This window comes from Vulpes vulpes, chromosome 1 (genome assembly GCF_048418805.1).
Source record: "Vulpes vulpes isolate BD-2025 chromosome 1, VulVul3, whole genome shotgun sequence".
Classification (NCBI taxonomy): domain Eukaryota; kingdom Metazoa; phylum Chordata; class Mammalia; order Carnivora; family Canidae; genus Vulpes; species Vulpes vulpes.
This window is the reverse complement of record NC_132780.1, coordinates 79,039,431-79,064,578: the sequence shown is the minus strand read 5'-3', so window position 1 is coordinate 79,064,578 and position 25,148 is coordinate 79,039,431. Positions and strand designations below refer to the sequence as shown.

At 35.1% G+C, this 25,148-nt stretch overlaps 1 protein-coding gene across 9 annotated transcripts in view; it reads right to left on the bottom strand.

Moving 5' to 3' along the window:
• The window catches only part of SYNE1 (spectrin repeat containing nuclear envelope protein 1), a 450,176-nt gene that overhangs the window by 246,390 nt on the left and 178,638 nt on the right, over positions 1 to 25,148 (bottom strand). For all 9 annotated transcript variants that reach the window (XM_072767663.1, XM_072767691.1, XM_072767685.1 and 6 more), the window contains 14 exons: positions 24,549 to 24,709; positions 22,441 to 22,591; positions 19,091 to 19,318; positions 18,615 to 18,713; positions 16,626 to 16,813; positions 16,107 to 16,230; positions 14,731 to 14,897; positions 12,369 to 12,522; positions 8,748 to 9,376; positions 6,351 to 6,530; positions 4,617 to 4,767; positions 4,234 to 4,392; positions 2,678 to 2,860; positions 119 to 220 (listed from right to left, as the gene is read on the bottom strand). In XM_072767663.1, the coding sequence (XP_072623764.1) occupies positions 119 to 220; positions 2,678 to 2,860; positions 4,234 to 4,392; positions 4,617 to 4,767; positions 6,351 to 6,530; positions 8,748 to 9,376; positions 12,369 to 12,522; positions 14,731 to 14,897; positions 16,107 to 16,230; positions 16,626 to 16,813; positions 18,615 to 18,713; positions 19,091 to 19,318; positions 22,441 to 22,591; positions 24,549 to 24,709 (2,676 nt within the window). The remainder of the gene's footprint in view (positions 1 to 118; positions 221 to 2,677; positions 2,861 to 4,233; positions 4,393 to 4,616; positions 4,768 to 6,350; positions 6,531 to 8,747; positions 9,377 to 12,368; positions 12,523 to 14,730; positions 14,898 to 16,106; positions 16,231 to 16,625; positions 16,814 to 18,614; positions 18,714 to 19,090; positions 19,319 to 22,440; positions 22,592 to 24,548; positions 24,710 to 25,148) is intronic.

Below are 25,148 nucleotides of genomic sequence, written 5' to 3'. Positions count from 1 at the left end.
ATACATATATATAACAGATAACATTTGTTTATTGTTATTATATATCAATGATATTAGAGATTATACTTGAGACAGAGTCAGTATACAGTAGTTGTTACTAACCTGATTGAGTACTTACCTGAAGGTCTGGTGGTGTTTCTGGATTTTTAGTTAATTCTTTAAGATCATTAACTTTGCAGTGAAGTTCTTCCAGTCTCAATGCTTTGTTTTTAACTTCAGACTGCCAAAATAAAAGAAAGAGAAAAAGCATAACTAGTCCAAACATTGTCATATTACATTTGGCACTTAATAATTTCAAGAGTTAACCCAACTTTAAGCCAGGCTTTAAAAAAAAAAAAAATCTCTGATTTTCTGAGGACTCATTATTTACTCATGTGGAAAAATGTCATCATCAACTTTTACTTTGAATGTTAGGGAGTATGCAGAACTTTCTTCCCATCCTCTTTTATTGGAAAAAAAATCTGGAAAAAATTAAACACTAACTAAAAAGTCTTGAGTTAGTGGGAATTTACAGTAACTGTCATCTACTAATTAGCATTAATAGCACTGGCTCCCATGGCAGAATTAAGTTTTGAGGAAGTATTTCAAAGCAAATATATGTCAAGAGTGCCTCACTATATGTAGACTATATGTAATACATGAGAAATGTTTCAAATAAAAACATAAAATACTTGTATTTTAAATAAATACCTTTTTATTTTTTTGCCTTCCTATTTTTTATTATTTTGCACCAACACTAACACAAAACAAAGAAAAAATAGGCAAAGAATCATTACTAAACAAATTAGATGCTTGTAAATTGCATGGTTTTTTGGGGGCCACAAAGGAACATTTGATAGAGTATCCTTCTCATCTTAAATACAGCATTTTGGTGCTTTGTGGACACTAACAGACCTCCTGATGCCTTCAATCCAGAAAGTAATTTACTTACCCAGTGAGCCATGATGAACTAACTGTCAGGCCCACTGGCTTTCTCCAGGAGCAGGCTGAGCAATTAAAGAATTACACCTTCACCCTTATACACTTTACTTTTGAATTGCAACAGCAGTTGCAAGGGCAACAGGGCTCAATCTAGGCTGCTAACTTTATTAGTTGCTATGCCACAAAGATAGTCGGTAACATTAAAAAACCCACCTTTGTGAGTGACTGAACCTGTATATGAATGTGGGACTGATGCCCTTTGGTTTCCTGGATCCCAGAGGTCAGTAGTGGAAGGTCCCGCATGCTGATTAAACAATCAGCTCTACCCTGACTTGTAGTATTTACCACCATTTTGCATTATACCACAATGTCACCACACACAGTTTGGAAGCACTGCACTACAGCACAGCATCCTACATTTCACCATGCAGATTTAACAGACACCAACAACTCAAGAGCCTAGATAATAGTTGTATGTAGAGCTTAAATTAAAAGTGATAAGTTTTAAGTATTTATTAGCTTAATTTTTAATATAATTTGATTGTGAACTAATTTATAATTTAATTTTCAATAATGGTTGTGGTTAACACTGGTTTGCAAACTTCTTTAAAATTTACCAATTGACTTTTGAAAGCTAACCCTATTCCAGGACACACCACTATTTTGAGCTGGAATGTTAACAACATCAAAGATAACTTAAGAAACTGCAGTATCGGTCTCCTGATTGCATTTTCAGTCTGGCTAATTTCCTTTACTTCTGTTTTCCCTTAGAAATAGGCGTTTGATTTAAAAATCACCAGAAAGTTCTTTAGGTCAAAGCTAGACAACACAAGTATACAGTTGATTCACCTACATTTTTTCCGACCGCAGCCATTCATTACCTACATGTTGTGTTCCATTTGTGTGCTGGGCACAGTACCCAGCACCCAGACATGCAATGGTGAATAGTCTCTGCCCTCATAGAGAGTAGTGTTTATAGGCTTTATGAAACTTGTCTTCTCTTATCACCCTTTCCTCTTACCTTACTTCATTTTTCATCCTAGCCTAAACTAGGACTGCACATTTTACATACATAGTGTAATATGAATAAAGTAGATGCCACAAGGGTAGGGACTTTGTCTGTTTTACTGTTTATTCTCAGTGTCTAAAATAGTGCCTGACATATTTTAGGTGCTTATTAAGAATCTGATGAGTGAATAAACAAGTGAATGCAATAAATGAAAATAAAAAGTTTAAAATAAACTGGTGACTAGAACTTTAAAAGGCCACTTTCTGAGGAAGCCTGTCATATTCCAATCTCCAGTTTTCTCCCATTTCTGAAGAGGAAGTGGGAGAACCCAGTACCTAAGATAAGTGTTCAGCATATGGTAAATACTCAATAGACATCTTGTTTGAATGAAAGAAAAATCACCTGTAAATATTACTAAATTATAAAAACCTTCAATTTGGTTTTCCAGTAGGAAGGTGCCATCGTCTCAGATGAATGGAAAATGGAAAAATACAGATTTCATGGGCTTTTACTTTTTTCACTAATATCTTAAGTACAGAGTCCCAACTAAGAAGTGATAAAAATAGGAAGAAAATCCTTATCCGTTGCCTATTCAGCTTTCAGGTAAATAACAAAAGATAGTTAAAACTTCTGTAATGTTCATATGTGTCTCTGAAAGAAAAAACAAACTGTACAAGAAGGACACAACTTTCCTGTATTCTGGTCAATGAGCTCACAAGCTCACCAAGGTAGATGTAGTCAATTTACCTCAAATTCTTTAAGGAATTCTTCTGCTCTGAGGCTGTTATTCAGATTGCTGATGCTTTCCGCCAGCCGCGGAACAGAACTGTTGCACCATCCATCGATCTCATCTTTACTTGAAAGTACATCAGCCCAAATGGTCAGGCTTACCCTCAGTCTATCCATGTTTTCCTCAATTTTCTCTGATATCTGGGATAGAAAACAGAAGCCATAGCATCATTAATCCAAAGTATGAAGATGCTCCTTATCCCACCAAAGTACTAATTATGTCAATGCTGCCTTAATCAAAAAATTATATTCTGACTGAAAAACAAAGTTTTACAAATATTATTGCAAGGGAATCAGTGCACTTGACTCAAACAAATGCTAATGATTACTTAATTTGTTTTTGTCATTTAGAGAGTTGACTGAACTTCTGAGACATCTGATTTTCATTTGTAAATTGGGAAAGAAAGAATAGGTCTATTGGAGTCAACTTCTACAGGATAGAGGTCCATCTAAGGAAGTATTGTATTTATCTTTGAAAGTAACATAATAAGCACTTTTATTTGTAATGCTGAAATATAAAAATGGACATTAATTAGACTTGAACATATTTATCGAGTAAATAAATACAACAGACAGCAACCAACTTTATATGTTTAAACTAAAGAATTATTGCTTAATACTCTTCCTATAGTAAGAATGTTCTTTTAAAAATGGGGGCAGGTAAGGTTTTCTGCAGTCCCCAAATTATTTGATTACATTACACAATTATCAATGTCTAACTTTAGTAATTCAGCTTAAGTAGTTAAAGCTTAAGTAATGCACTGTAGGTTAATAGAAGGACAACAGAATCACTGGATTTTTGAGCTGGAAGCTACATAAAATATGTATGAGTTGAGATGGAGAGTTCTAGAGAGATCAAGTGACTTGTTCTATTGTCACAAAACCAGTAAATGACAGAGCAAGAACTAAAACCCAAGGATATAAACTACAAGTCTGATGCTTTTCAATGCAAAATTATAGTTTGTTATTCTAAATTATGATACATTATAGTTTAATATTTTGTAGGATATTTATAAATTATCCTTCAGTATTTATCCATAATCCCAGAGTTTTGAGAAAAAAATTAAAGTTATAAATTTGTTTTAATTAAAGCTACCAAGTTCAGTTCTAGAAAATCTGCCACTGTTTTTTTTTTTTTTCTAAGAGTGGGGGGGAGGGGCAGAAGGAGAGGGAGAGAGATTCTTAAGCAGGCTCCATGCTCAGCATGGAAATCAACTTTGGGCTCGATCTCACAAACTGAGGTCATGACCTGGGCGGAAATCGAGTTGGACTCAGCTGACTGAACCATCCAAGTGCCCTCAAAAAATCTTCCACTAAGTTTTAACAAAATAAAGCAAATAAATTTTTTTTTACTAATTCTAAACTTTAGGTGAATACTGTTTTTCTTCAAAATATCATTTTGCATGTAGCATTAAAAGTTAAAAATGTAATTCCATCCCTGAATAATCCTTTGCCCAAAATTATGATTGACAAATGTATTTGAATGGTTCGTACAACCCAGGGGATTATCTTACATCCAGCCATCTGTCCACAGTGCTCTCCATGTCTGTTTTCACCAAGATGAAATCACTACTGTGGATTTTTTTCAGCTCAAATAACAACTGTTTTCCTTTACTGGTAAAGTTATCCAATTCTTTCTGTTTATTACACATTTCATTCTTGGCAGTTTCATGCTGTGGACATAAATGTTTCCTTAATTAATAAAATAATCAGTGATAAGTCAGACATTCAAAACCATTTGACTGAGAAATTTAATTCACAGTTGACTTTATGCAGAGTTGGTCAGCAGAATTTTCTACATCTATATGCACTGCCAAGAGTTGTACAGAGAATCATTGTATGTGAAAATCAGATCTACTAAGTAGTCTACTACAATAAAATAGTTTTGAATTATTACCTTGGACAAAGCCCATTTAAGATCCTCCTGGTCTTTTATAGTAGTTCTAGTTGCAATCACATTGCTGGCATTTTCTAGGACTTTAGATACAGCTGACTTCAAGTTCTGATATTCCCTCATTAAGTCAATAAGTCCACAGCATTGACCCTGGCTATAGTAATTAAAGAAAAGGTATCATTTATTATCATGTATGAAAGTAAAGGGTTCCTTATGATTGGACCTGATATGTCACTACATAAATATATTCATAGATGGATGCTGGAATCAAGAAGAAACCATATTTCTACCTAGAAGTCAAGAGTTCTGGTCAAACCAACTTAACTCTAATGTCCAAATTGTTCTCCATGAGTAAAGAATGCAGTCATTAAAGCAAAATCTGTGACCTCAATGACAAGAAAAAAAATATGTTCTTGACAACTAAAACTTCTGTAGATGCCAACAAATTTTTGTTTTTCAATTTTTTTCATTACTTTATTACATCATAATGGTGTGTATTAAGGGGAGGCAAAAAAACAAAAACAAAAACAAACCCCAAACCAAAATAGATGCTTTTTGTTTATAAGTGTAAAATGCCTCTGAGCAAGCAATTGTACACATAGTAATTTTTCCAGAATAAAAGATGTTCCCTAAGATTTAAGTAAAATTATATTCTTTATACTAATATTTATAACAAGAGAAAAAATAGAAGTAACCCAAATGTTAAAAATACACTAATAATTGAATAAATTCTGATACCTTCTTATAATTGAATACTACTGTACAATCTCTAACAAAGCACAATTTAGGAGAATGTTCAATAACATGGAATAAAATCTTATAAGATAGTTAAATTTTTAAAAGCTTACATTAATAATCTACAGTGTGCAATAAAAACTTATGTACACACAAAAAATTGAATGTGAATGTTTATAGATGGTTTTTTATAGTCATCCAAACTGGAAAGAACTCAAATATTCATCAACTGGTGAATGAATAAACTGTGGTATGCCTATTAAATGGAATATTATCTGACTATAAAAAAGAATGGACTTTATTAATACACATAGCAATGCACATAGTGCTGAGTAAAAGAATTTATTTACCCAAGTGCAGTAAAAACTTATGCACACAAAAAAATTGAATGTGAATGTTTATAGATGCTTTATTTATAATCATCCAAACTGGAAAGAATCCATTTGTATGTGATTCTGAAAAGACAATACTACAGAGACAGAAAATTGATCAAGGTTGCCAGGGACTGGGAGTGGGGGAGAGACTGACTACAATGAGATAGAGGGGAATTTTTTTTCAGGTGGTGGAATGATCATATGAGATTATAGTTATAATAGTTACTCATATAATGTGTGTGTAGTCATAAACTGCATGTGTGTTAAACTCATACAGTTTAAGAGCATATACTAACGAGGATGAATTTTACCATTTGTAAACGTATCTTAATTACAAACAAGTACAACAAAACAAAAAAAGAAAATCGAAGGTTAAGATTCTCATGGTAGCACTTTATAATTTTTGACAGCTTCTGCTTTCAAGCACTGAATTACACCTATCATTGTCATCTCAACTTCTTTAACAAAATTCTGCAGGACTAAATTTCTAATGTACTAAAGGGACACAGAATACCTAAGATGGCAAAAGATATTCAATTCTTGATCACACTGATGCAAATCAACAGACAACAGCCCAATGCCACAAAAAAGAAAGTTGAAAAAAAAAAAAGAGAGGTTTTTTACTTACTTTTCATGAATGAGTTTTTTTGTATCATTCCAGGTGACCTCCAAGCGGTTTACCTCTCTATCGACTTCAGATGCAAAGGCTACGTCTTTCTGAGCAATTTGTTTAGCTTTGTCTTTCAACCAACATAGCTCATGCTCATGAGAATTCAATTCATCTTCTAACTGATTAAAGACTCTCAGTCTGTGAATTAAAATGTTATTTTATTATTAATTTACTAAAGGTAAGGACTAATATTTCTTCTCCATTAAAGCATACCTATAGATATCTAGAAAAACTCTTAACACAGAAATTAAGTTAATATATATCAATTGTGAAAGACACCTTTAAAATGAACTTTGCAGAACTCAGACTATACCTTGGGGAACATTTAAAGTCATTTTCACTATTGATCTTCAACTTTCTATGAAGTTTGTATTCTTTTTCTATTTTGCTTTCATGATATATGACTTTTAAGACTGGGGCTGAGCTTGTAGACAAATCAGATGAGTACTTATTACAAGACCTTTGGTAAAAAATCCTTCTGTGTCCTGAGGTCCAACTCATGTAAAATAATAATATTTCAGGGTACAGTTGTTTCACTTAAAATAATAGCTTTAGGGCATCCCTGGTGGTGCAGTGGTTTAGCACTGTCTGAAGCCTGGGGTGTGATCCTGGAGACCCAGGGTCAAGTCCCACGTCAGGCTCTCTGCATGTAGCCTGCTTCTCCCTCTGCCTATGTTTCTGCCTCTTCTCTCTCTCTGAATAAATAAATAAATAAATAAATAAATAAATAAATAAATAAATAAAATAAATAAATCTTTAAAAAACCTTAAAATAATAGCTTTATTTTTGGTCCTTAATATATTAATATTGGAATACTTGTAAAAGGTGGTCATATAGAGGCAGCCATGGACTCATACATTCTTGCATTTTAGTATATAGTGCTATAGAGTTATAAAGTGAGTGTACATGCATGATTCCATTTCATTAAAAAAAAAAAAGTGGTTAAGAGGATGCATTATCATTACCTGCAGCTTCCAAGAAGACAGGCGATTTGCCCAAGATCACACAGTGAAGCATAAGTATGGGGGGAGTTTAATAACTATATCAACTGAGGGCAACATTTTCCAAAACCTCTGTGTGATGTTGGAGGTTAAGTGTTAGAGATATTGATATGGCTCTTGAACCCGATCTGGGCCTTCTTCTCTAGCAACTTTAGGATTTCTTGTCTGCTTGGCTTAAGCAGGCCAGAGAGGGCTATGCCATTCTGCAGCACCAATCCTAGTGCTGACTTCCTGGGTAAGCTGTTTGCTCCTTTGCCATGTTGGCTTCTCTTTTTGTCTTTACTCCAGAGGCTGTTTTTCCTTCTCAGATCTTACTTTTTTTTGTTAAGTTTACTGTTAAACTAGTCAACCTCACACTTATCACGCATGTAACCTCAAGAGCCATTATTATCTAGCTGTAAGTCTTTGCTAAATGCTTGATTCAATTAAAAGGAAGCAAATCACAATGGTCTTGGCATGGGCAACACAATCCTTATCAATTATGGACACTTTGGTATGAGTGCATTTCAGCTGTTTATTTGTCCCTGAAAAAAATGGAAGACAAATGACCCTGAGAACATAAATGGGGAGAAAGTTCTATGAAGGAGGAAAAATAAGACTGAGAAGAAGGTTATAGTATTAGAGGAAAAAAATTACTTCCAAAATTACTGCAGGAAAATACCACCGCCCCCTTAGGTTCTCTATTAAACTCACCTGACAAAACCAAAATTTAAGCAGTTTAAATTCACTTGTCTGCCTTTTCCACATCTCTAAGCAGTTACAGGTAGTTGCTGAAAACTACTCTGCCAAGCTGATCGGTTTCACTTTAAGTGAAGGAATAGGGAACTCAAATGGCAGCTTTATCATCTTAACAAGCTCCAGAGATATCATTTCCATTTCTTCTCTATAAAAGAACCATTTATACCATTTTCTCTCTGCCAATATCCTGTTACTCTCATCTAATGAGCTTATTCAGTCTTTCTGAGGGGCTGGCAGCCACCGGGAAGAACTCCCTCATATTTTCACCACCAGGACTAAAAAGCTACTTGGATCACTCCCTCTCTCTTCTGCTTTCATTCTTACTACAGAAGATGGGGACCTTCTCCTAAAAGCTAACCGTTGCTTAAAAATAGGTAATATGCTCTACCGTTTGTTATAAACAAGATCTTAGAGAGGCTTATATAGACAGAGCCCTTAGGAAAATCTTTAAGGAAACCAAAGAAATTTTAGTACTTCGCAGGAGGCAAATTAGTCACTAATTTTATCCTCAAAATATTAAAGGAAGTTGCTGTGACACTGTTCAAATGTTGCATAAAGGTTAATTCTAGAACAAATAAAAAAAATAGAACAACCGGCTCCAGCCATTTCTTTCTACCTCTGCTGAAGAGCTTGGCGGGTAAGCTCCTTCAGCCTCTCTTTGTCTGTCCTTTCTTCAATGTCCTCAATGCTTTTCAGCAACTCCTCCTTCTGGTCTTGGAATGCTTTCTTCAGTACTGCTAGGGCATCTGCTTCGCTCTGCTTTATTCCCAGAAGGTTCTGGATTCTCTCTAATTCAGAACAGAGGTGATCAGCTGTAGTTCTGCAGGAAGTCCTTTGCTCCGAGCTTCCACTTTTAAGATGGTATTGAGCTTTAGCAAGAACGCTGTCGAGGCTGATGGCCACAGATTCTAATGATTTAGCATCTTGAATTGCATGATTTAAGTCCTTCTCCAATAAATCAGTCTGTTTCCTATTCATACTGTTGGTTGCTTCCACTGTGTGTCTCAGCCGGTGGAGAACCCCCGACAGCGAGACATGGCTCTGTAGGAATTCAGCCAACTGGGCCAGGGCAAGCTGCCGCCTTTCCACCACCTGGCTGGCCTCCTCGAACAGCTGGAAGCAGTCCTCTGCCTTGCCCTGGAGGAGGGGGAGGCTCTCAGCTCGAACCAGAGCACCCAGCTTCACCAAGTGATCCTGCAGACTCTGCAATTCTCCCTTTTTACTCTCTACTTCTGCTGCGTGGTCCTGGAAGGGAAGAGTGAGTTACTGAGTCCTCAGATGCACTGTGGCTAATAACACAGACATATTCACTATTTGTGATGTCAAGATAGTTTTCAATGCAGTGGATGGTATAGGATTTAAAGGTCATCTATGGGGAATCTTTTAGAAATGTTCCTAAAATTTCCTGTTTTCTCATCTGTATGTTTCACATAAAGCACAACCATGATTTGGAACTAATTCATTGCATGGAAAAGAATGTCTTCATGAATAGAAATTGTAAAAGGAAATTTTATATAAATATAAATATATGTATGCATAATTTAGAAGATTTAAAATATATATGTATACATGTATAATATATATGTGTGTATATATATATAGTAGAACTATACATGCAAGTGTAGTACATGTAGTATATATATTAGTATATATAGAAAGTATACTAGAACTATACATGCAAGTGTATAATTCCAGTATATATACCATGCAATATATGTAAAAACTATATTATAGTATATATAATAATGGCATATATATAGTCAAAAAGCAAATCATATATATATAGTCAAAAAGCAAATCATATATATATATATATATATATATATATAGTCAAAAAGAAAATCATAGGCCCAAAATGGAGTCACTTAGGTAGGTCATGTCACCAAACTGATGTTTCATACCTAACCTAATTGCAGTTTCAGACTCCTCCGGAAATAGAGTGTTAACTTGTCAGGAATTTTTTGGTCAGTACCCATGAGGTAATCTGTCACATTGGTTCTCTTCTCCCCCATGACTCCCCAACCCAAGGAAGATGAGGTAATCTACAGGATAAGACCCCCTGCTCTTACTCATAAGGGAAAGGGACCTTGCCTGAAAGGATCCTTTCTTTCTTTTCCTAATAACTTCCTTACCCCACTCTTCTTCCGATGAAAACCTTCCATTTTATACAACTCCTCTGAGCTCTTTTCTATTTGATTATTCACAAATCGCTTAGTAAAGCCAATTAGATCTTCAAACATAGTTAAATTTTTGTTTTTTAAGAATACTATATATAAAATAACAATACCATATATTATATATAACTATATAAGATATTGAAGTTTGAAAGATTCTAAATATATATACAATAAAGTTAATTCTAACAGAGCTTCTAGGAAAGGAGTGTAGGAATAGACGGGCATTAGCTTCTCTTCAGAGGCAGTGGGTGAAACAGACAAAAGCACAAGTTTAAGCAGCCTCCCTTAAAGAAACAAAGGGGAACTCATTGAGAGTGTTGTATAGGAAATTTGACTTGCTCACAATAAATCATGTTTGAAATCTCTAAGAGCATTGCTAACAAGCTCAACATGGTACCCATTAAAGAGAAATTAACACCTATCTTAATCTTGACCACAATGGCCTTAATATCTGTCTCTGCTTGACTATTAAACTTTAGAAAGCTTCTTGGAGCATTTACTTCAAAAAATTTACAAACTAATTCTCTGCCCTTTTGAGATATAAATCTTTTTAAAAGCTTCTTTTTTTCTTTTTAAAGATTTTATTTATATATTCATGAGAGACATGGGGGGGTGGGGGGGGGCAGAGACACAGGCCTAGGGAGAAGCAGGCTCCATGCAGGGAGCCCAACATGGGACTGGATCCCGGGTCTCCAGGGCCATGCCCTGGGCTGAAGGTGGCGCTAAACCACTGAGCCACCCGGGCTGCCCCTTTTTAAAAGCTTCTGTATAGTTACAACACAAGTATATGTTTCTCAAGGACACGTGAGTTAACCTTTTGAAACCAACACGTGAGTTAACAAATGCTTGATTTTACCCTAAGAAAACTGGTTGACCTGACTGATTGATGAGCTTGGTTGGGCAAGTTGAATGAGCATGATAAGCTAAGACTAGAACAACCTGGGAAGAATCCTTGCGGTTGCATAGAAGGGATCAAAAATGAGTAACTCCTGTGACAACACACCCCATGTGTAAGCAAATTGTGCTTACACTGCCACTTAATGAACAGGTGACCCATGACAAGACACAATTTCTGAATGCCCATGGTCAAAAAGAAGGACACCTCCATTTTTCCTCTATCTAATCAGAATATTCGATTCAACCTACATAGCCATGACATCCTCACTCCTTATCCTTAAATGCACCCAACCCCAACCCTTTGGAGAGACATATCTGAAATAGCCTCTTATCTCCTTTCTTTGTAAGAAATCCTAACCCTTTGCAAAAGACCAGTGTTATGGTATTCGGTTTTCCATTGCAGGAGGGCAAATGAACTCTTTCCAGTTTGGTAACACGTTTGAAATATAATCCTGAAGGAAGATAGTGCTCCCATCTCCCTTGTCTCTTTTAGAGGATAGGAGCCTAATTTCAATGGGCATCTTGCTCCAAGTTGTAAAACTACTTGAGGTCGTAAAAATATAAGAAAATACTATTCTTTTCCGTAAAACCAATTAGCAAATTCAGCACAGAGTGAACACTCCATAAATATTAAATGTTTTATCATTAAATATTGTAATAAGTTTATTGTGGAGCTTATCTCCAACCACTCCAATACTTAATATCTGATTTTTTAAATGTTTTTTATGCCAGGATAGATATTACACATAATTTATAATTAAAGAAAATAAATCATGAATTTTAAATAATTTTCAAGCTAAACAGTAATTCAGTAAACCTGTAAAGCACTGGAATTCGGTATTCATTTTCAGCACTGGAGCAAAACAAACCAGAAAGCTTAAAAATGAACATTCTCCTCACTTTGCCCTAAGAAATCATTTGCTCTATTTTGAAGAAATAGTGTCTATATTCAGTTGCCTATTTTATCTGAAGTGGCTTTATCTGCTTAATTTATCTGCATAACACATTGCCAGGACCCATATGTTCAATTATTAAAACATTTGCATATGAATGCAAGGGTAAACTGGTCCCCATAGTTGGTTATTTTCTTAAATGCTTTTCTTTGTAATTCAAGAGCTCTGTTTGATGAATAAATTCTCTGATCTTAAAAGTATGTGCTTTACCTTGTGCCGAGTAAATGCTGCTTGATGGTCTGTTATGCTAATCTCCGAAGTAGATTGTAATTCACTAAGAAACAGCTTAATCCAGACAGAAAGGGAAAGCAACAGTTCATCAAACTGCTGGTGTTCAGCGACCACAGACTGAAGAAAAGCAATCCTATGGAGAGAAAGGTGTTAAAGTTAAAATGTCTCACAAATGAACAAAGAAAGTTAATGAGACATTTTTACAATAAGCCTAATCGAGTGCAAAAGTGACGTTGTCATACACGGACAAACCAAAATTTTTTGTTTTCCACTTATCAAATGCTTTCTACTTCTCAAGCTCTCAGTTTTCCACATCTCACTTAACATCACCACCGTCCCTGAGGTGGGCCTACAAGCCATTCTTCATGCCTCTAGTTCTTTTTTTTTTTCTTTAAGATTTATTTATTTATTCATGAGAGACACACACACACACACAGAGGGAGGCAGAGACACAGGCAGAGTGAGAAGCAGGCTCCATGAGGGGAGCCCGATCCAGATCCTGGGATCATGCCCTGAGCCGAAGGCAGACGCCCAACCACTAAGACACTCAGGTGTCCCCATGCCTCCAGTTCTTGACCACCACGTCTAATCTGTGCATACCATGCACCCCAACACACACAACACAGTGTGTCAGCACCCCCACTACAGATATTTATTCTATGCTCTTCTCTCCATTTCCACAAGCCTCCGGGGTCTAAATTGCTTCATCTCTTGCCTGGCCTCCTCAATGACATCCTTCCTACTACCACTGTCTCTACAATTCACTCTCTAGGTAAGAGCCAGGAATAATTTTAATGTAATCAGAACATTGTGAAGCTTAAACATGGAGGTAAATTTCCTTATTCCACAAAAGCAGGCAAACTCCACAAGTCCTTACTGCAATCTGTGAGGGACCCCACATAATCAACTTGTCTTATCTCATCTGATACAGTGCTGCTCCACACTACCATCGCCTCTGTTGAGAAATACCATGGGAAGCAAAATTTTAATTACCATTTTTCTCCTGTACACAAATAGCTTTGGCAAAAATAATACAAACATGAGCAACCTTACCCTCTTCAATATTTGTCAATCACTTTGATCATCTGCCCAAATGGTAAGACAAAAATTTTAGACTGAGGTTCATCAGAAATGCTAATTTTTGAACACTTTGAGGTTTTTCTTCTTTCTTTGTTTTATATTTTAATTCCAGTATAGTTAACATACAGTGTTATGTTAGTTTCAGGTGTACAAAATAGTGATTCAACAACTCTACACATTATCCAGTGCTCATCACAAGTTTACTCTCAATCCTTTTCACTTATTTCACCCCTCTCCCCCCACCTTCCCTCTAGTCACCATCAGTGTGTTCTCAAGAGTCTGTTTTTTGGTTTGTCTCTTTTTTTCTTTGCTCATTTGTTTTGCTTCTTAAATTCCATATATGAGTGAAATACTGAAATCATATGATATTTGTCTTTCTCTTATATTCTCTAGATTCATTCATGTTGTTGCAAATGGCAAGGTTTCATTCTTTTTATGGCTGAGTAATATTCCATTGTATATATGTAATTCATTTCTTTTTCATCTGTTCATCTATTGATGGACATTGGGCTGCCTCCATAATTTGGCTACCGTAAATAATGCTGCAATAAACATAGGGGTGCATACATCTTTTCAAATTAGTGTTTTTGTATTCTTTGTGTAATTACTCAATTGTGCAATTACTAGATCATACAATTCCATTTTAATTTTTTTTTTTTTTTTGAGGAACCTGCATACTGTTTTCCACAGTGGCTGTACCAGTCTGCATCCTCACTGACAGTATACAAGGGTACCTTTTTCTCCACATCCTGGCCAACACTTGTTTCTTGTGTTTTTGATTTAAGCCATTCTGACAGGTGTGAGAGGATATCTCATTGTGGTTTTGATTTGCATTTCCCTGATGATGCATGAGGTTGAGCATCTTTTTATGTATCTATTGACCATCCGTATGTATTCTTTGGAGAAATGTCTGTTCATGTCATCTGCTCGTTTTTAAGTTGGATTATTTGTTTTTTGGGTGCTGGGTTGTATAAGTTCTTTACATATTTTGAATACTGACCCTTTTTTTAATTGAATACTATCCCTTTATTGTATATGTCATTTACAAATATCTTCTCCCATTCAGTAGGTTGTCTTTTAGTTTTGTTGGTTGTTTTCTTTGCCATAGCACTCTTATTTTTTAAATGACAAAGTAATTTCTTTCCCTTCTATACTTATCTGAATAGCTTGGCTACATAAAAGCAAATAAAAACTCTGCTTTCTTAAATTTATATGCTCACCACTTAAAAAATGAATGATATAAATATTTTTTAAATCCAACCTTTTGCTAATTATCTGTGGCAAATCTCTCCATCTTTCATCCAACTGTTCCAAATGTAGTTTCATCATTTTCACATCATCTTTGGAGGCCACAGAGAATAGTGATTCCTTCAATTGCAAAAGGTTGCTGTAGACTGAGGCCTGGGATACAACTTCATTTTGCAGTGCCTAAGAAAAGCAGAATACATTATAGATCTCAAGCTGGTATGATTGACTAGGAAGGATCATGTGACACAAGTAGTTGCTGTCCAAAGGCTTTGCATTCTTGCAAAACAGAGGTCACTGGGACCAGGCTTAAAGAGAGTTTTTATTACTTGATTTAGAATGGATCTGCTTCACCTTTAATGAAACATTTAAAATACTACTGAAACCTTAATTAGTTTTCAAGAATCTGAGTTCTATTAATTTAGGTAACTTTAGAAGCTGTAGAATTTCTTTCAAGATTAAGAAACTGTGTGGGTAAAGAGAATCAAGAAAAGCTATTGCTAAAGAGAAATAATGCATATCTAACAATAATAGAGATGCAACTCTGGGTACCAGAAATGTGGTGTCCTTCTTCATTTAAAGACTATGTTAGGCCAAACTGGGGAACTTAAGGGCTCTTCATTTGTTTTCATGCAACAGAATGACTTATTTTTAATCAGGCAATGAACCTGTAAGGTGCTGTGAGTGGCACATAAAAACATAAAAGTTGTGATTCCTATCTAATAAGAGATAAAAGGAGCACATACAGATACCTAACAACATAACATGATATTAAATGGGATGGTAGTGCAGCATGGCGCATAGCAGATGCTTGTCAGGATGCTTTTTCCCCTTTATTAATGAGGCTGTCTGTGTGATACAAACAAACCTGCTAAAGGTAGTTACATAGCCTGTGGATAGCAGGAAAGACCACAAGGCAGAACCAGGATCTAAGCCAAGCCAAAGCCAGAAGATGGGGGATGTACAAAGAATGTACAGTGGGAGGCAGCTTGGCGGACACTGTGCCTGGATATGGGAGTCGCAGAGGCCGTCAGCCTCCTCTTGGTCCCCTAATCTGTATAGCACTTACTTTCTGTGTAGAAATGTATAGGAATAGTTTTATATGGCCAGATATCTTTGTGTCATTTTTAAGAAAAGGAGCTGGGACTTCCCCTCTTAGAACACTTCACAGTGTATTTATAAAAAGATAAGATCTTTTTTTCCTCAGTGTGGAATGAGGATTGCTCTTTATCCTCAGGACAGGAAACAGTCACTGGGGGTTTCTGAGGAGCAATTTTTCGGGAGATTAATGCAGAATGTCAGTGTACAATTAACTAGAAAGTCAGGAGAGAGAACCAAGAGTGCGAAAAACCCTTAAAGTCAAAGAAGGAGGAAATCTGAACTTGAACTTGCCTGTATTGACTGAAGTTCACTCTCCACTTTGACTCTGTCTGAAGAAATGTCCATTTCTGGGGAACTGGTTATTGCTTCACACCGCTCTAACCAGGTTAAAAAGGTTGATAATTCTTTCTCCAACCTAGAGAAAGCAGAGATGAGAGACAAACTTATTCAAAATAATCATGCCAGAAAACAAAACCTTTCCAAAGTTGGAGGTCCAACACAAACCATTATGAATAATACAATGTTGATTATCTTATTTCTAGATGTGAAGGTAAAAATACCATTCTCTTCACATTCATATATATATTTGGACCCATGTTTACATCTGTGTAATATGAAGGATACACATACATCTTCTCCACTTTCACGGGTCTTCAGCTTCTACAAAGACCAACAAGATCTTCCCATGTTAGACACATAAGTTGTGTTTTATACCTGGGACGATTATTTCCCAACAGCTGGTCCAGAATTTCCTACTTAAGAGTGGTGGCTGAAATCCATGCTGCCAACTCAGGAAGGAAGGCTGCTCACCTCTGCCAGTGGGCCAGCAGTTTCTCTAGTGCAGTCTGCCTCTCCTTGGCCTGACTCTGCATCTCCTGGTACCTCTGCTGCAGGGCAGCTGCCTCCTGAACACAGGAACCTCTGTTAGCGACCTTCTGGGCGTTGGCTGAGGTGGTGGCCACTGTACTGCTCAGTGCCTCCAGAGTCTGGCAGAGGTCCTGACAAGAGGCAAAAGGAATACAAAGAAAGCTAAGCATCAAGAAATGAGGCCTATGTTGTTCTTTGAGATCCATTATCACTAAAAAATTTCCCTCAGTCCATGGTTTTCAGCAAGACATAGTTAAAGTGACTTCTGAATGCTGAGGTCAAAAATGAAAATGGAAAGGCTCTTCCCCAAATAAGAATTTATTGCTGTAATCTGAATAATTTCAACTTTCCCTTAATGATTCAATTTGTGAAATTATTCATTTTATGCCAAATGTATATTTTAAAAAACTCTATTTAATTTATAAGAGCTATATGTAACATCCCATAATCTCTATAAAAATTATAAAGGGAGTGTTATGGCTGACATAGCTATTAGGAATCATTGACAATAATAGTAATAATGGTGCCTCAGAATGTGGCAGGTAGGGATCCCTGGGTGGCGCAGTGGTTTGGCACCTGCCTTTGGCCCAGGGCGCGATCCTGGAGACCTGGGATCGAATCCCACGTCGGGCTCCCGGTGCATGGAGCCTGCTTCTCCCTCTGCCTGTGTCTCTGCCTCTCTCTCTATCTCTCTGTGACTATCATAAATAAATAAAAGTTAAAAAAAAATTTAAAAAAAAGAATGTGGCAGGTACTATGTTATGTGCATGTCATATATTAACTCATTTAATTTTCATAAGAATCTTAAGAGTTATGTTCTTTTATTATCCTCATTTTAGAGATCAGATAATCAAGACAGAAAAATAATCTGCTTTAAGAAATATAAATACTAGAAAAAATAGAATATTATACTCTCTGGTACTTAATTATTAGCTTAGTTAACTATTAAAATAATTCCATGAAATTCCATTTTCCTACTTTTCATCATGTTTTGGGTTTTAAAAAAAATTTTCTAAGTAGCACAAAAAATGCATTCCTTTTTTAAATAAGGATTTTATTTATTTATTTGAGACAGACAGAAAGAGAGAGAGAAAGAGAGAGAGAGCAAGGGGGAGGGGCAAACGAAGGGGGAAGAGCAGACTCCCTGCCCAGCTGGAAGCCCTGCCTGGGCTCCACCACAGGACCCTGAGATCATGACCTGAGCTGAAGGCAGCCTCTTAGCCAAATGAGCCACCCAGGTGCCCACATTCTTATTATAAGTTTTCAAATGACATAAACTCCACTCTCCTTGCCAAATGTGCATTTGTTACAAATGTCTTATTTGTTACATGGTTTTTATCACTGCAGCCCCGTCCCCTGGCAAACATGCACATACATAGGGGTAACAAGTTTGGTTTTTTTAATTAGCACAATGGTAACGCATGCCTTTTAGTTTTCTTTGTGCCTGATTCTCTCCCTTTGCTCCTTCCCTAAATTACACCAAAGGCATCTGTTCATTGCTCTGTGAACATCCCACACTAGTCACCAGTTCAGGCACCAGACCAAAAAAGCCAGTCATTGGTTAAAGGTTAATGAGGACATACTATTTGCATATCTGACTGTTGTGGGTTGAAATCTAAAATCTGCTCTGCATATGTATGTTTTATGCACATCTGACTTTTTGTAATGCTCCCAAGAAGTAACAATTTACTAAAGCTATTGTCAGAAAAAGTTACATGTCCTAAGTATGAGAAAGAAATATTATAAATGAATACTCCTTTAATATGCATTTTTAATAAAAACTTATCTGCACACTTGTATTTCTTCTGTTATATGAAGTGAATATGTTTGATCTATATCATTCCTCAAGTAACATAAAAAAACCCTTTCAATTTTAACCATCATGAAAATATTTATTATGTTTCCTAGCAGGAATTATCATATTCCTCTTACCATATGTTCTTGGAGAACTTTGTATGTTTCTGTGGCTGACGAACATATTTTAACTGGATCAGCAAGTTTATCTTCAAATTCAGACACAGATTTCTGGATCTAAAATATTACGAAATATAAAGATAATGGAAAAATGTACATCAAGGCAGAAAAAAGTTATTAAGGAAGTAACATGCTTATCTTTCTGGATAACTTTCAATTAAATGATAATAAATACATACTTAAAAAATCTAAAATCAGTGTGTCCCATTATTTGAAAGGGATTGATAAGCATTAATGCCTATCTGAACATAATGTATAATAACTTTTTCTTATTCCCTCAAAAAAGGTACCACATGAATAATGGAAAACTTAGTCATCATTGACAACTTGGCAAATGATTAGTTAATTGTGTCTTCCCTTAGTCCACTATTTATTGCATTTCATTATAAATGCAATAGAAGTGATAATTTCGGAATGCATGGACCCATTCTTACCTTTCTAAGATTCTCTTCAAACTTTTGCTGCTGAGATAAATGTCCCAGGATTGTTCCTTCCAAGCACTGTGCATGCTCTCGGAGTTCTTCCCAATACCTTCTTATTTGTGTCAACTTGGCTTTGATTCTAGCAGATTCTCCAGTTGTGACAAACTGAGCAAAAGATTGAGCTGATTCTTCTAGCTCTGTAATACTGCTGAGCTTGCTTTGTATTTCCTGAATTATGACCTAATATTTAAAATAAGAAAAATGACAATGTAGGCTAAGCAAGCTTGTCTTCCTGAAATGATACATTATCTGCAGAGAGAAACTCAGGAGAGGTCTTCTTAGCTGACATTTCAACATACTTGGACCATTAGAGAGCAGCTATGAACAAACACCATATGTTTCCTCACCTTATTTGGAGAGGAGAGATATGCAATGTCTGAAAAATACAAAATGATGGTGTTCGTGCTCACTGCACTTTATTTTTATTTTGAAAATAAAGAGAAAGAGCTAACTTTTTGCAGAGAAGTAGGGAGATGTCCTTGTATTTCATATTTTTCATTTTTGCATTTCATGTTTTACCAAACAAGAAGTATGTCTAGAGGTAAAGAAAATTCTCTGCTTATCCTAAGAGTCATACCTTTTGCCAGCTGATCTGGCAAGCAGTGTGTTCTAGTAACTCGTAGAAATGCTAATATTGACATTCATATAATTTTCCTCAAATATAGTTGAGTATTTCATATTTACCAAACTAAAAGCTTTTCTGATTCCACTCTTACCTAAAACCAGTGTTTTTTTCAAATTTATTATCTTTATGCCAGTGGTTTCCAAATTTGGAATACATTAGGATTACCTGGCCCCCATCCTCAGGGACTCAGGATCAGCAGGTGAGGCCAAGACTTTGCACTTCTATCAAATACCTAGGCGATGCTGCTCCTGTTTATGCAGGCTGTACTCTGAACCACTGTCTTACTCATTAGCTGTAGGCTCCACAATGAAAGGCCTACATACTATCATTTCCATTTGGAGCAGGATGACACTTCATATATTAGTAACACATGAAAAGTACTGAAAGCCACTAAGGATGTGTGTGGGGGGAAGAAGCATGTCTGTCACAAACACAGAGGCTTATTTATACACAAGAGAATGAAAATGATTTCTCTGAGAAAAAAAGCCAAACCTTCCAATCAAATACAGCCAAAAACTCAGACAAGTCTCAGTTTCAAATAATTTAAATGGAGAATTCTGTTACCCTAGGAAAAAAAATGTGTGACTTATGTCTACATGAGACAACATAGTCAGAAATAACTTATGTCTAGATGAGACAATCAGAAATAACTTGCATCAGATTTGTGCCAGGTGCTCATCACTTACTGATTTTTATTTTTCCTATGAATCACTACAGTGGTATATCCAATAGATATTTGTTATTTGAACATGAATACAATCTTTCTTTGTTTTGCTCTTTTTCAAGATGATGTTTTTTAGAAAAATTACTCATAAATTCAACAAAAATATATTTGGTATCTCCTATGTGCCAAAATTGTTCTAGGTGCTTGTAACACCTCAGTGAGGTGTTAAATAAAACAATGTTAAATAAAACAAAATTTCTTAGTTTTTACAGTAATACACATTATCAACAAATTCATAAGTGCAAACTATGTAATCATATTATTGGATTCCAATCCAGAAAAGGAAGATGGAAGATGAACCCAGGGTATGTTCTTATCATTTGGAAATTATCAACTAAGAATAAAAAATCAGTCAATTTGGAATAGCATGGCCTTATAGATAAAAACCTTTTTGACAATGCAATTGCTTCAGTAATTTTAATCCTAAGCTTGTTTAAAGTGAAACATTATGACAGGTGTTACCTTATTTCTAATATTTCCTATAATATGGTCTCTGTATGGAAAGAGAACATGAACCTACTAGCCTAAATTTCACAGTACTAGTGTATTCCACACCATTTTGCTTATTTCTAGCAAATACTTCGTTCCTATTATTCATATTCATTTAATACATCTTTAGATAGCTTTCAAATGCCATATTGGAATGTTAAGATGTATTTCTAGTCTAAATGGTATTGAAATATACAATTAAATGTTTATATATTTAAAAATAAAATGTGTAATCATTTTGTTTCCCAAGAGTAAAGAGGCAATGACAATTGATCATTGATATACTTCAGAAGCCCTGGAATTGAATTAAGGTTTAAATAATAATAAACTGAATTATAGCAAGAATAAGCACATTAAAAAGTGTATGCCAAAAATTTTTGAAAGCATATTTTTGATAAAAGTATTTAAATGTACTATTCTTTGTTTACTTAGGATTAGTGAAATGATCAAATAACTACTTTCAAATACAGTTTTAGAGATTAAACATATTTTATGTATATTCCTTAGCAGGTTGACATCTATTTTCCCTAGTATACCACACAAAACATAAGCAGACTCCATATACCAGACTCTATGTATCCCTGATTGCAAAAGATGTGTGATAAACCAGGATAATCTACGCAGCAACATAATCGTAGCTAAGGGACATGGTAACCCTCCACTGTGCACATGGTAATGACTTGTTCTGATCCATAATGTGAAATACATTGGTATTTATTTTACTATTTTTAATTGAATGAAATGGCAGAAGGTTTTCCCATTTTTAAAAAAAATGAGATTAGATAGAAAAAGTGGCTGCATTTTGCAAGTGTGTTGTGTAAAAATTGTATAAAAGAAAGAGAATTCATTACTTTCAGTACATTTTTTCTTAAACAATTTGAATGAAGTGAACAATGACTATCTATGCACATGGTCATTTTAGAGCTGGGAGAACTAAAGTATCTGAGTATTTCAGTCTGTGCCCAAAGGTCATCATAAATGAAAGCATCAGACAGTGGAGTCTGATGGCTTCACCTAAAGAAAGTAATCGCCTCTCCCTGTGGTTTGTGAGGGTAAATGCCACTACTATTGAGCTAGCTATTTGGAATAATACTTAAAATGTACTATTGTAAGTGATAAATACATTTCATGTTGCATAGGTGAATCAACAAAGCACTCCAATGGGGTTAATTCAAAATCAAGGAAAAGAATAATGTAACCATAAAAACATTTTAATGATATTGCACACAATACTGACTTTGAATGCATAAGTCAGAAAATATTAATACATAATTCCAACTATAAAGTGTTGCCCAGTATCAATCAAGACCTCTCAGCTCAGCATTTTGTGTGAATTGAATTTTAATAGAGTCACATAGCAATGAAAGATTTGTTATGGGCCAACTAGCATTTGATGGAATAATGTAAGAAAGGAGTTCTTAAAAGCTAGATATGGATTATAAATGTAACGTGTGAGCAGGTCACCTTAATCTGGTTGATTTGCATGTCCATGGCAGATGACGAAGTTTCCAAGGTATTGAGTTCTTTTTCTTTCTCAGTTATCCAGATGGACAGGGTCTCAAAATTATTGCCAAAATGATCCCACTTGTTTTTCACCATTTCCATGGTTTTAATACTAAAATTAACCAAATTAAGTAAATAAAATGCAGTATTTTAATAGAAAACAATAATACATTTTCCTTTAAATCACCACATGTAAAGATAGCGAAGCATTTGTGACCATGTGAAAGTGAAACTATTGGAACAGGAAAGAAATGCACATTTGAACTGAGTAATAGTCCACAAGTCTTCCTATCTATCTCCTCTGAGAATGAGCATTTAACGAGGTAGTATCTACACTATGTCATGAATGGAACTGTGCTTCGAACAAAATATTATTAGGTCCAAAGGGGTTTGAATCCAGGTATAATCTAGGTAAACTCTTCATATGACCAGTAGTTGCCAGGACTTTTAATAAGCTGCCCACATAAATTCCAGTGTACAGAGTCTTTTAGCAGTCCTGCTCTTGTGGACAAGGTCCTTTGCTCTTAAGAGCAGAGATACTGCAGGGATACTCTATACTCAAAAGATCTTTATAAAATGTACCTTTGTGAATCAAGAGAGAGCTTGTAATCTGAATCCCATGCTGCCTTACAGGAACTGCTTCTATCATTAGAGCTAAGCCTGCAATTTATAACCTATAACGATTTCAGCTAAATTTAGATGTTTGTACAGTCTTGATTCCAAAAGACTCATACATTCTTGTACATGAGCACCCTAACTGCTTTTAGAAAATTTGGGCTTTACTTGTTACAAATCTAGTAAATAAAATTTCAGCTATAGATGTCCAGTTTGTAACAGCTATGCATATATAACCATGTGTTTATGGTTTTCAGTTAGAAAAAGACTAAGAAACTAACAGTATATCATTGAACTGATAAGTCTTAGGGTTAAAAAAAAAATGAAAGAATTTCCCGGTTTACCAAAAGGCACTTGAAGACATCAAGAAGAATGCAGTGGCATCGTTGAATGTTAAATTAAATAATATTGCAGTCTCTAATGTATACCCTGGATGTGCCTAATGCTCTCATCAGTACAGTTAATGCAAGCTAAGTTGTATTACAAGTTTTCAAATGAAATAGATTCAAATGGGTATTTCTAATAAAAGTAGCTTCTTTTCTAATAAACTCTGTTTCATCATTTCCATAACTTGATGGATAATATTTAATATAAAGTTCTCAAAGTTTTAAGTCATAATTTCCTTTAAATTATTTAACAAATTTTAAAGTTTAGGCAAACATACAATGTTAATTTCCAGGTGTCACTGGTTTTAAAAACAAATTTTACATTTTAAAATCCACTTTAGAAATTATATCCTCTTAAGAATAATATGTGTTGGTGATTTGCCAGTAAAGAACTTTTAATAAAAATGTGCAGTCATATTATGTTGAGGAACATTGGCCATATCTTCATATATTTATCCCCTCCAATTTTTTTTGTTTATTTTGTACATAATAGAATACCATAGGCCAAACTATTTTTTCTTTCTTTTTAAATAAACAAATATTAAATGTTGAAAAGTAAAATAAATTTTTGAAGTTAATTTTTGGAAACAGTATATCAATTAGTGACAATTTGAATATTGAGGCACTATAAACAAGCTCTGTGAGCTTCTTGGAGATAGAGACACTTAGTCTATGTCACACATATTTAGGCCCAGCATCTATACAATCAAAATATCTCTTCTTCCCTCTAACTGGTGACAGCAGTACAATACAATAAAAAAAATATTTTAAATATTGGTTCTCTTTTGATATTGCATGAAGGCCACAGAATTTAATAGATATGGCTTTCTCATGAACAAAGTCAGTTTACAATACAAAACCACATCCCTTATATTTTTCTGCTCTGTTATATAGACGATGGTTTCTGTCTTGGTGACTTTCTTTTGAACTGTGAGTTGCTTCCTCAAAACATGCTGAAATACACAGACACTTTGAGATTTTAAAGGAATGTTTTGAATACAATATACAGGAAAGACTGTATGAAACTTTATCTCAGAGAAGAAAGTTTAGGACTTGTCAAGCACATACTCTTCTTCAAGTGTGTCTTCTAATTTTTTGACTTGCTCTTTGATTGACTTGGCCTGCTGCTGAAGCAGCTGCTTATTTTTGGGCCCAAGTGGTATCTCAGAAGCTTCCTTCACAAGATTTTCAGCCTGGACTGCAATACCTTCTGTTCGTTTAGAAAACTCCTAGAAAAAGATATCATAATTGTTAGGAAGGCATCTTCTATTAAATTCTGCTCTCAGCTAAACTGCATATACTTGCAGAGTCTCTACTAGAAAAGATGAATGGCTAGATAGATTCATTCACATATGAATATTAGTATATAATATTTGTAGCAACAAGACAGACTTCTATACATCATGACCAGAATAAACACTTCACTAACTTATTTTCATTTTATATACACAGCCAGATATATACATTCACAGTTATCCATCAATTCTCACAAAAATCTTTTTCCATTGTTCCCTGGTTTGTGTTTATTGCTTAGAATTCTGAGCTGCATTATAATAACTAACTTTTCCACAAATATCTTAGTTTATTATATAGGCCTGATTCAGGCAATGATCAACAGTGATTGTTTTTCAATCATAGAGGTAAGAGATTTCTAGGACAATAAATATA